General features: G+C 48.0%; 1 protein-coding gene across 1 annotated transcript in view; it reads right to left on the reverse strand.

Annotated features, from left to right (window-relative positions):
• Positions 1 to 1,041: 1,041 nt before the first annotated feature.
• Positions 1,042 to 11,693, reverse strand: part of KCNU1 (potassium calcium-activated channel subfamily U member 1) — a 319,066-nt gene continuing 308,414 nt past the window's right edge. The window contains 2 exon segments of the mRNA XM_023517014.1: positions 1,042 to 1,284; positions 8,146 to 8,275. Of these exon segments, the coding sequence (XP_023372782.1) occupies positions 1,042 to 1,284; positions 8,146 to 8,275 (373 nt within the window).

An 11,693-nucleotide genomic window follows, 5' to 3' on the forward strand; every position in this document is an offset into this window, starting at 1 on the left:
CCTTCCTTCCCACCAGCCCCCTTAAAGGGGCCTTTGTTCTGCCTGCCGTGGCCTTGCTGATCAGGGCGTCATCCAGAGAGCAGCAGCCTGGTCTGAGAAGAGGGAGCACAGGCCATTGCCGAGCAGGCTTCACAGTTCTGGGACAGAAAGACATCCAGAGAGGCTGGACAGGGCCCGTGGATGACCGATAATAAGCATGGAAAGTTGTTAGCTTTAACTCCAGGGCTCTGGATGGCCGTGCTAGCCGTGACTCCCCAGGTCTCGGTAATGTAGAAATGCTTCTGGTGTTTCCCAGACCCCGTCCTGCTTTGAAGTGAGCCGTCTTTTTCTGGATCGCTGTTGCCTGGGAGTCTTGGCCCAGTTTGGCCTCAGAAAGCATCTTCGTGGGCTTAAAGGCTTTCCAACCACCGTCCTTCCAGTGAGGGCCGTTGCTCAGGAAGCTATTTCCCTCTAAGCAGCCACATTTCAGCACAAAATGCTCACGAAGCAGGAGGCTGTGTTCATATGTTTAGGACACCTTAGTGCCAAATGTGTTTTTGAAAAATACCTTGAAATTCAGTGTCTCATTGTAATTTCTTATTAAAAAAAAATAAGAGAGAACACGACCCTTAATCCCCCGCTCTGTGGATGCCTCACAACGTTCTTCTTGACGCTGGTGGTATGTGAACAATGTGAACAACCCCCTAGGTCCCCCTCGCTCTCCTGAGGAGAGTCCACCAATGACAGCACTCAGGCAAATAAACGAGAGATTTTCTCTCCTGGTAAGAAGCCCTTTTGAGTGCAGAACACAGTACCCCAGTCGCCAAGTCTTCTTTTCTTCCAAATAATCATCCAAATGAGATTTTTGCATCACGCTGTAAACCAGCAAAGCCTGTTCGCATTTGTCACACTTTGCTCACACCAGCCTCACTGGAGACGCACGTATTAGTGTTATCACTTTGCAGATGAAGCAATTAGAGGCTCCGAGACGTCAGGGAACAGGCACAAAGTCATGCGTCCAACGCGCCCTCCAGCCAGGACCCAATGCCAGATCTCCTAACTCTAAATGTGGTGATCTCTCTGTCCATCCTTCCCACTTTTCCCCATCTCCAACATTATGGGGCCCATGAGATCCACTTTGACAACAGTCAGGGACTGGCGGTCGGGCAGAAAGAGGGAGGTAGGCGCGTGGGAAGGGCTGCGGAACCCTTCAGCCAAGAATGAGCTTTTCACGAGAGCAAGAACGTTCCTCAAGTGGCCTTTGGCTCCGTAGAGGCTCTGCTTCATCTCTCCTTGACATTGTCCCTGGGAGGAGGGGGGCTGGCATGGATGCAACAGGGAGTGTGGGGAAGCCTGTCATCTCAATGTTGTCTGTTATCCATCCACTAGGCCCCTGGGGCCCTATTTTCAGACTTGTCTGCTTGCCCAGAAAGGGGCAGGCCCAAGATGCACAGAAATTAGAAGCACATACACTTGGCCCGGCCAACAGAAACGATGAAGTTCAAACCAGTGCCTTCCACACGGAAGAGTGGGGGGAGCACTTTCCGCCTGCTTAAAAGTGAAGGCCTCAAATTAGAATCAGAGCTTCATCGAGTGTTAGCACTGCAATGAATTTTAGTCATCAAAGTCCAGCCATTTCATTTCATAGACAAAGGCCTGAGCAGTAGCATGGCATGGCCGGCGTCATACAGTGATTTAGGTAACGCTGGAGCTGGGGCAGGAACATAGCCCTACTGACTTCTGATGCAGGTTCGCTCTGCTCCCTGCCAAGCGGCCTTCAGAGTTGGCCTCAAAACTTGGAGCTGGGTGACAGCTCAGGCACAGGAGAGGTTGCTGAGCACCAGGCTGATTTCCACCCTCATCTGTGACTGTTACCTGAAGGGTAGGGTATGTGGAAGCCTCTGGCACCTGGATCTCATGACTACCGCGGAGGGAACGTGGTCAGTCAGGGCCAGCTGAGAGCAACCTTGTCAGTTCTGGCATGTGCGTCTGAGCAAGGCGCCCCCTGGGCAGGGCCTCACTCTCCACAGCAACTAATATCATACCTTTTACAAAAAGTCACTTTGAGGTCACTGTTTTTTTGTCCAGTATTTCAATACATTAAATGCAATTACTTCATTGTTGATTTACCTGTCATTACAGGCATGTGTTTGAACATGATTTATTGAGTGAGTTTTGTGCCAGTTGACTTGCAATAGATTGCACAATATTCAAAGGGGCTCATTTGCTTGGCATTACATTAGAGGCATGATGATTGCAACACAAAGCAATGTAAATGAATTCTGAGAGGCTCCATCATTCATGTTGTCATGTACTGAATCCTATTATTATTTATTACCATAATTGTACTGTGTTTCCTGGGGCGATAAATTAGGACTGATGGGCCCCACTGACAGTCAGGGGCTGGACTCGCTCTATATAATTTAATAGGGATACTCTAGGTTCTGTGTGCTTGGGGGAGATTTTAATAATAGTAAAAAGTATATCTTAAAAAAAGAATTTTTAAAAAAAATACAAAGTACAGAAACCTTCCAAGGGTTTTCCTCCCGGCTCTTTTTTAAATGCCTTGGCTGTATTTTAAGGTCTTGGCCAAAGCTGAACCATAAGGAAGAAAAGTTCTGTCTTGAAACACAAGGTGGTTAAAGCTCATTGCTTCAGGCCACGGTCCTCGCCACACGGAACCCTGACAGGTGGTGTTACTCTCACGTAAACAAGGCATCATTGTGCCTAAGGAATCCAGATGTGGCTGAGAGTCCAGGGGTGGGTGGGACGGCAGCCATAGCAACGTAACATCTTCCACATTAAGTCGGTTAGACCCTTGAGTAACCGTTCTGATCCATCAAGGCAATATGTCTGAAGAAATCAAAGGATCTGTTTTCCTAGAACAACAGAGCAGGAACAACACAGATTTTAGATATAAAATTGCTCCACAAGATGTAAATGAGCTGTGCAAATGCTCGCCTGATATATTAATATTATTAAAGGGGTACGAGGCAAGAGCTGAAAGAGATCTTGGAGATGATTCAATTCAACCGTCTCATTTTACAGATGAGAAAACAGAGATGTAGGGAGGCCACAGCTAACAACAAAGAACGGTCATTAGAAATACCCTGCTCAGCTCCAGTTACAGGAATCCCATAAGCAGCTGGCCTTTGGATGTGAGGAACATCCATGGAGTACCGAGGAGAAATGAAACGGAGAATTGGATGTTACCACCAGGCACAGTCCAGGGAAAGGCCCCAGTAACCCCACGGCTCCCCTCGGATCATTCTTCTGTCTAATGAGAAAGGAGTATGATGGCTAAGAGGGCTGAGGAGTAAGGTGCTAGTCAAATAGTGTCAGCCAAAAGTCTTCTAGAATCTTCATTCTGCATACATCCTGCTGGATCAATTTTCCTTCAGAACATAATCAATGTGTCTTTGATGCCTGGGTCAGAGGTCAGGGCTTTCGTCATCCCATGGAAAGAAACTTTTGGACAGTTCACACACACGCTTTTTCTGTCCTGTCCTTACCTACTGTGATTATAAATGTCCTGCCTGGAGCTCAGTGCGTGCAAAGAAAGAGTGTGTGCGCCTGAAGCCAGGAGAAGAAGCGGAGTTCTGTTTGGGAGTTAGGGGTTGGGACAGAAGTGCAGCGAGGGTTGGTTTGGCCTCACAGAGAGAGAGAGAGAGAGAGACACCACCTAAGTACTTTTATATTCTATTCCTCAAGAACTGAAAGGAAAGATTTCATCCCACTTGTGTGAATTCAGCTGTGCTTATACGTGGCACTACATGGTTTTGTTCAGATTGATTCAGGCAGTGCCATGAAATCGATGCATTGCCACCTAGTCAATCTGATTGGGTTGTTAAAACAAGTGAACTCATCAGGCCACTTGTTAAAAATCAGATCAGCTCATCTGTGTGTGATGTGCCTGTCCTCTGGGCAACTGGCATTATCATCAGGCATCAGCCCCTGGTAAACTAAGCCAAAGCGTCAGGTAGTTCTGGCCTGAGTTGGCCCCTTCCCATAGGTAAGACACCGAGGACAATCTCCAGATTTGGCCAGTTGCACACACAAGGCACACAGCACACTGTGCACCCCACTGGGTGGGAAGTGGCAGTGGGGATCTCCTATTTCCATGCATCACAGCAGGTGGCAGAGTCTTCTGTTTTACAGGAGGAAGGAGCTGTCTGAGGCAGCAGCAGTTGAGGAGAAGGAGGCCCAGAGTAGCTGGGGAACGGAAAGCCTGTTTCAAGAGCCTGGTATCTATTTCCACACCCAGACATGGGGTGCCAGATGAACAGTCCCCATTGCAGAGGGGGCCTCATCATCTCCCTCTGGTTCCTGTAGGGCCCCTTGGATGTCTCGGTCAGAAGAAAAGCTGCGTCCTGCTTCCTCGTATGCTAACCTAGGGATGCAGGTCTCCCTCAAAGGGAAGCAGGTGAGCAGAAGGAGCCTTGAACTTGGGGTTTACGCTCTGATTCATGCTGTGAAAAAGACCCTGGCTTGTGGCCTAAGTGGGTAAAGCCAGTGTCTCTCCATCAGAAATATGTTATTGCTGGCATCCTTCTTTTTGCAGAATGAAGGAAATAGCCATTTCTATTGTGGTTGTAGCCGTATTAGTCCACGAGAATAACATAAATATCATCAAAGCATAGACTGGATAACAGCACCATTAGTATAAAAGGTACCACATTATAAACTTGTAATTTGCATTATAATTTTGACAAGAAGACAAAAATATCATGCATGATTCATGAGATGATGTATCAAGGGGGTAGATTTTGGGTGTCCAGTATTGGTCCTGAGCTCAGGCCCACAGTGGTCAGAAGCTGTTTGCTTTGTGTTCAGGCCCCCTGGCAGCCTGACTGGCATAAGTCTGCAAAGGGCGGCAAACTGGAAGAAGAGTAGTGATTTGGGGTGACTCTGAGTATAGGTAAGAAGGTAAATATGACAACAGGGCAAAGTCCAGGGTCCTTTAGTCAGTGGTCTGAGGCCAGCAGCATGTGAGTTATTATTCATGTTCTAGAGCAGGATGGGTTTATTCTGAACTTACCCCTTAAATTTCTTCTTCTCCCCTTCTTGATGGCTTTCAAGGACATAACTGAACATAATTGGAATGTACACATGCATTGTGTGTAGAGGTATTCTCAGCTCCATTTCCTCCTTCCTCATTTTGTGACCCTCCCGCCACCACACACACAGGGCCTGCCCACGCACATACAGACCAGCTTGTGCTTGCACGCAGTTTTAAGGCTAAATCAAGCCAATGGCAGCCTAACAGAGCCCAGGTGTTTTCTCCCAGGTACTGAAAAGATGTGAAACAATTTGTTTGCAGCAACAGGACACCACAGCAACTGCAAGCTTGCGGCCTCACTCCTGGAAGCTCCTATCTTGAAAGCTGCACGAGCTGGTGGCTCTCTTTGTATTCCTGTAAGGGAGTTGTTCTGAAGGTTCATGCCCTCTTTTAATCAGAAAGGCCCCTGCCAGCAAGTCTCACCAGCCAAACAAAGGGTGGCCCTTCCCTGTGGTCCACAACAAGGCACGCTTACGGCAAAAAGTCTGTGTCACAGTTTTGCAGGTGCTGACCTTGGAGGCGATGGGAGTGAAGAAGTCAGAATGTGCTGAGCATGGACTCAGAGGAAGCTTTGATGTGGCCAGTCGTCCTCCTGCATGGGGTGGCTGGGCTGAGTAAGCAAGTTTGCGTTTTGAAAATCCGCCTGGTTTGAAATCCTGGCTCTGCCCTTCACTGTGTGATTTGGGGCAAGTCAGGGAATCTCCAGGTGTCTTTGACAGGGTAGTGATGAAGGCACAGTCCTTGCCCTGTCCTCAGTTTTGGCTCTGGGTAGCCAACGAGGCTTCTCAGCAGAGGAGGTGTAGACACTGGAGCTTGCCTTGAGGTCTGTAGCTCAGGGACAGGGAGAGACAATTATACACGGAAAACACAATCTTCAACAGTCAGAAGAACTGAGGAGTTTTATGCCGTTTTGATGATCTCAGACCTCGCTGCCCAGTACCACTTTCTGTGATAATGGAAATATCGTCTATCTACACTTTCCAACATAGCAGGCCCTGGTCACCTGTGGCTACCAAGCCCTTGAATATAGAGAGGGCAACTCAGGAACTGAATTTTTAGCTTTATTTAATTTCAACTAATTTAACTTTAAGTGGTCTAGACAGCATAGCTCCAGCAGGGCAGTTCTTAACTTAGCCGGCTCATCTGAATTCCTCTGAGGAGCTTTAAGGGATATTGGGTTCATATCACGTCATTTATATCCAAGTCAGAATTGAGAACCACTGCTTGGGCGGTCAGGGGCTCCCATGGTTGGGCTTGTGCTAAGTGTGGTTCTAGGCTTCCCTGACGGGCTGCAGATGGAGGCCGGCTTCCTCTGCAAGGCGTGCTTTGGTTGCCTCTGTGGAGAACTCTGGTAAGTTTGCTCTTGGGAAACATTCTGGATGCCTCCAACTCTGGCAGGGGAAGAGGCTCTGCTTTCTGTGCCTGAGGACTTACTTCCCTTGGCTGATAGGGTTGGGGAGAGTAACTCAGTGGGGAGGAAAATGGTTTGAATGAGGGTCAGAGGAAGAAAGTGGATCCGGAGTCCTCAGGATGGGACGCTTTCTCTCCCACTTCTGAACACCCTTCCCTCCTATATGGGCATTTCCTTCTAACTTCCCAGAGGGAAGATTCCTTTCAAACCGTGGTAGGAGGGCTCTTGGTAGGACACAGGACGTCCTATACTTTTGCCTCCTTGTAGAGAAAGGAGGTAACACTGATAACTTGAAACCCAATTAGACCAGGCAGGAAATGCCTTGTTGGGATTGAAGGGGCCAGAGTGGGGTTTTAATGAAAAACACATTTTATTTCTCAAGTAACTGGTCTTATGTTTATTCCAGAGAAAGTCCTCAGGGTGCAGAGAAGAGAAACACAATAAAATGGTAATGAGGGGCCCAGGACCCACTGCTGCTGTGAGTCGTTACTGCAAGGAAAGTTTCTGCCCTTTGCCTGGTCTTATTTTGTTCCCAAGTCAATGCGTGTGGAGGCAGCCACCCTAAAGCTGAGAGCTTTGTGTGTGGACAGATGTGCTCCAGAAATGGAAACAGCAGAAGTGGGTCTTTCCTCACTTTCCTGCTCCAGCTCCGGTGGGCGGTCATTTTGGGGGCGACTGCCCTTGGGGTCCACAGCGCCCCCGCAGAGGGAGACCACGGTGGTCGCAGACTGTGCCTGAGCCGCAGCCCTCCCAGGACGGATTCAAGTGAGAATCAGTTCCGTGGCTGTGCTCCCCAGACCAGCCCCTCAGTCCCAACACCCCGCACTCTGCTGCAGGGAAGAGGCAAAGAAGGAAGAGAGTCTGCTCAGAGAAAGGACATGTCACCCTAGGCCTGATCCCAGCTTGGCTTCCCGTCCACGGGCTCTTCCTGAAAAAGAAAACTGGAGGCAGCTTCACCCTGCGGGAGAGCTGGCGAGACACACAATCCCCAAGAGCGGCGTCCCGAGCGAGGGAAGCCTCAGCACCTGCTAGAGGTCACCGAGCACGCGGGGCCCCTGGACGCCACCGCAGGGCCCAGCTCAGGTCTTGCTTCTGCCAAGGGCATCTTCTCCACAGGACTGTGCTGACTGCGAATCCTCACAGCCACTCTCACTGTCTCCACTTCATCACCTCCATTTACCAGCGGATTCAGCGTTTTGTCCTCACCCTACAGCTAGTGACGGGTCCAGACTCTGAACTAGTCTCGGGGCGCTTGACCTCCCCGCGGCGAGGGAGGAGGCGGGAGCGCCCCCTGGTGGCCGCCGGGCAAACCGACACCACCGCATCCTGGGTTTCCGTCCTGCTCCAAACTCTTCCCCAGCTCAGGGCCCTACTGTCGCAGTCTTCAATCCTGCAGTCATTTACCCTTCCTCCAGCCGGCCTTTGGTTGGTATTCCCATCCAAAGAGCCTTGGTATCTTGTCTTAGATTTGTCTCACTTGAATCTGTGCATCCTATGCTTTGAGACTATATTTTTAAAAAACTCACAGATCTTGTCGTACATTATTTATATATATTTTTTCCTCCTGGGTGAGCCTGACTTTTCTCTGAAGACACCATTTCTCTTGTAATCCTCCACGTGTATTCATCTCTTAGTCTCTTACTCCTTTCCCGTAACTGGACAGAAGGTGGGGCTGGCGTATCTGTTCTCTGCTTACCTCTCTGACCATTGTTCTGGGACTATGAGCCACAGCCTTGCTGGTGTTGAAATCCAGGTAGCCTCGTTCGTCAAAACTTTCTTGCTTTCCTTCGGGGCCCAGGCTCTGATACACAGCCTGCCTTTCTTTGCTAAAGTCCAAGAGAATCCAACATCGAAATTGATCACCTTCTCAACTCTATACTCAGACGCAGTTCAGACTCGGCATCCTCTGCAGTTCTGTTTCCCCTGCATGGAGCTGCTCACCGGGTGACAGTAACGATTACCTTGGGTAGCCTGGCATGAAGTTCCCTGGAGCTGACAGTTCTAGGTTTAAATTCCAGACCTGTCATTTAGAAACTGTGAGCCTATGAGAGCAAAGGGCTTATCCACCTTGTTCTATAATTTACTCATCCATAAAATGGGATAATGGTAAGACCCTCCCCGCTGGGGTGCTGGAAGGATTTACTGAGACACTTGGTAGGGACGGCTCAGCACAGAACCCAGCTCTTCAGTGCTGTGTGCAGTGCTCACTGCGGTCAGTATGTCCTCGCCCAGAGTTCCTCCACTGCTTGGAGCTTGAACTCTTTCATTTCTGAGACTGTCACTTCCTCCCTGCTTTATCCTTCTTGCTTCCTTGTTTCACTCGAGCAACTTCTCCGTCTCGTTGGGATCTTGCTGTTGGCGTCCTCAGGCCTGCTGAGGACCCTCCCGCCCTCTCAGGCCTCTCTCTCTGCAGACCCCCACTTCTCTTTCGCTCACCTAAGACGCCCTCCCCCCAAGACTCTGCCTTGGCCTTTCCTCTCACCGCCTCTGCTTTTCTTTGTTGTTTTGTTCATGATCTTTCTGTTTTCTTCTAACTCAGCAGGGAGACCCTCACTATTCTCCTGATCCTTGGAGTCTTCCTTCCTGTGCTCTCAGCCCCATGCTTGTTTGTGTCCTTGGAGGCTGATTCCACACGTGTTCTCAGCCACTCCATCCCCATTCCTCACTCTTTCCTTCTGTAGTTTCAGGGAGCTGCGCCATTTTGGTTCAGTTATCAAACTGGTCTGTTTTTCTCACTATGCAGCAAGCCAAACACCGAGACAAGATCTGGTTCGGAGAGTTTATTCCCGTGGTAGCCAAGTGAGTGACAGAAGAATGGGTGTCACCTCCCCCAAAATGAGAATTAGCAATATATGTGGGGTGGAGAAGTAGGGTGATCTGATGTGTGGCGATTGGAGGTAACTGGTGATCTGCCCAAGTATGGACAGGATGCTTGTTCAGAAAATGGCAGTGGTACCTTGCCATGGGATCATGGTATCAAATGGAAGGTCTACCTTTATCTCTTCAAGGATTCCATACGAGCTATATTAGTTTGTTACCCAGAAGAAAAAAAGTTGTTTTACCATGAAGACATTTGCACTAGAATGTCTATCTCAGCTCATTTCCCAATTGTTAAAATGTAAATCAACCCAAGGGTCCATCAACCCATGAATAGAAAAATAAACTTTGGTACATGTATACCATGGAGTACTATTTAGCCATAAAAAATATAGAGACTTTACGTCTTTTGTATTTATCTTGGTGGAGTGGAAAACATTAGAATTGAGTCTTGCTGACTCCTCCAGGCATCAACCTGGGCTAAGAGTCAAAAGCAAAATAGTTTAAAGAGAACCCAGTGTGCTAGGCTAAGGGTAAAGAATTTAGGTAAAAGAGAGAAAGATAAGTTTGGTTAAGCTGAAGTGTTTGGACTATAAGACACAGAGAATGAAAAAGGGCAAAGGAGAAGGAGATCCCATTGATCTGGGGCAGATCTCAGGCAGAAGTGTGAGCTGGATGCGGAGAGCCCAGCAGTGGTTCTCAGTGTGGGGCAGGGTGGGGACCAGCTGCCCCCTGGTGAGTCAGGAGCTCATCCAGTTGGGTTTTTGATCATCACCGCAACTGGCATTTGTGGGTGGATCCAAGTGCAGAGGTCCGCTGCCACTCACTGGTTGACCCCATGCATCAAAGAAATTATCCTTCTTCACATGTGATTCTAAAATGTCTTGCTGGACATACAGTTGAGTGAAAGACCTATTTAGAATGATCTGAGCCTGAGTCTATATTATGTACAAATATAAAAACATTTATTGCACTGTTTTAATACTCCATGAAGTTTGCAGTAAAACACAATTTTGTAAATTGACAGAAAATAATACTTTTCTTTGGAACATCACCAAGAGTTATTCATTATTTTAGAAAATATATCACTAACAGTGATGCCAGTGTGATATTTAAATCACAGTAATCAGGCTGCATCTGTGGCTGGTCCCTTTCTGATGGTTACACGTGGAGGAACAGGTATCTGGGGACTACCTGGTGCCTACCAGGGAAGTCGTGCTAGGGGAGTCACATGTCACAGCCTGTCCCTGAATTTCTTCTTACATGATAAAAAATAGAGTGCTATATGACTTTTGAAATTATGGGCAGATTATAAACTTTATAAATTACCCTTCAGGATAATAAGAACTGGTTTACAACAGAAATATATAAGGAGCATTAGATGTGATTGGGCTGAGGACCATGGTATTAAGAAGAGAGGGTACGTGAGATGAGATACGTGTCAGAGGAGGCTTTATGGAATTAATTGTATTTGGACTCATTTCAGAGCAGAGTTAGTTTTTTTTTTTTTTTTTTTCCCCAAGATAGTGTCTTACTCTGTTGCCCTGCATTGAGTGCTATGGTGTCACAGCTCAAACTTTTGGGCTCAAGCAGTCTTCTTGCCTCAGCCTCCCAAATAGCTGGGACTATAGATAGTTTTTCTACTTTTCCTAGAGATAGGATCTCACTCTTGCTCAGACTCACTCTCCCTCTTGACTCCTGAGCTCAAGCAATCCACCTGCCCTGGCCTCCCAGAGTACTAGGATTACAGGTGTGAGCCACCAGGCCTGGTCTAGAGTTAATCTTCTATTCCACTCTACAGACCTGTAAGAGTTTTAACTTATATGCAGTTTACACATTTCTCATTTCTTTACACCACTGACAACAATAAAGCCAAGGCCGAGGTCAGAAGTTCAATACTAGACTGGGAAACACAGTGAGACCCCCCCCCACCTCCAAACAAATTTAAAAAATTAGCCAGGTATGGTGGTATGCATCTGTAGTCCCAGCCACTTGGGAGGCTGAAGTGGGAGGATCACTTGAGATCGGGAGTTCAAGGCTGTACCGAGCTATGATGGAGCCACTGCACTCCAGCCTGGATGACAGGACAAGACTTTGTCTCAAGCAAACAAACTACAAGACACAAAAGCCCCAACCCCCATCCTGCTAGTAATATTTGCACAACGTTTTATGGCTCACTGAAAATTTCATTCAATTCTCAAAACCATCCCATGCATAGGTGCTGGCCATCGGTATTCTCCTTATTTGCTGAGGCGCTGATATAAACAGTGATCAAAGCAGCTTGGTCTAGATCCCCTGTCCGGCACAGGGAGACCCTGGAATCTCTCATTCAATCACACTTTCTTGTTGAGCTGCTCAAGCTGAAAAGATGGCGTTTTCCTAGCACAGAATATACAGACAAGCAAACATGGGTTCCAGTGACACTGC

The sequence above is a fragment of the Otolemur garnettii genome, unplaced genomic scaffold (assembly GCF_000181295.1).
Source record: "Otolemur garnettii isolate 467f Iridium unplaced genomic scaffold, OtoGar3 scaffold00102, whole genome shotgun sequence".
NCBI lineage: Eukaryota > Metazoa > Chordata > Mammalia > Primates > Galagidae > Otolemur > Otolemur garnettii.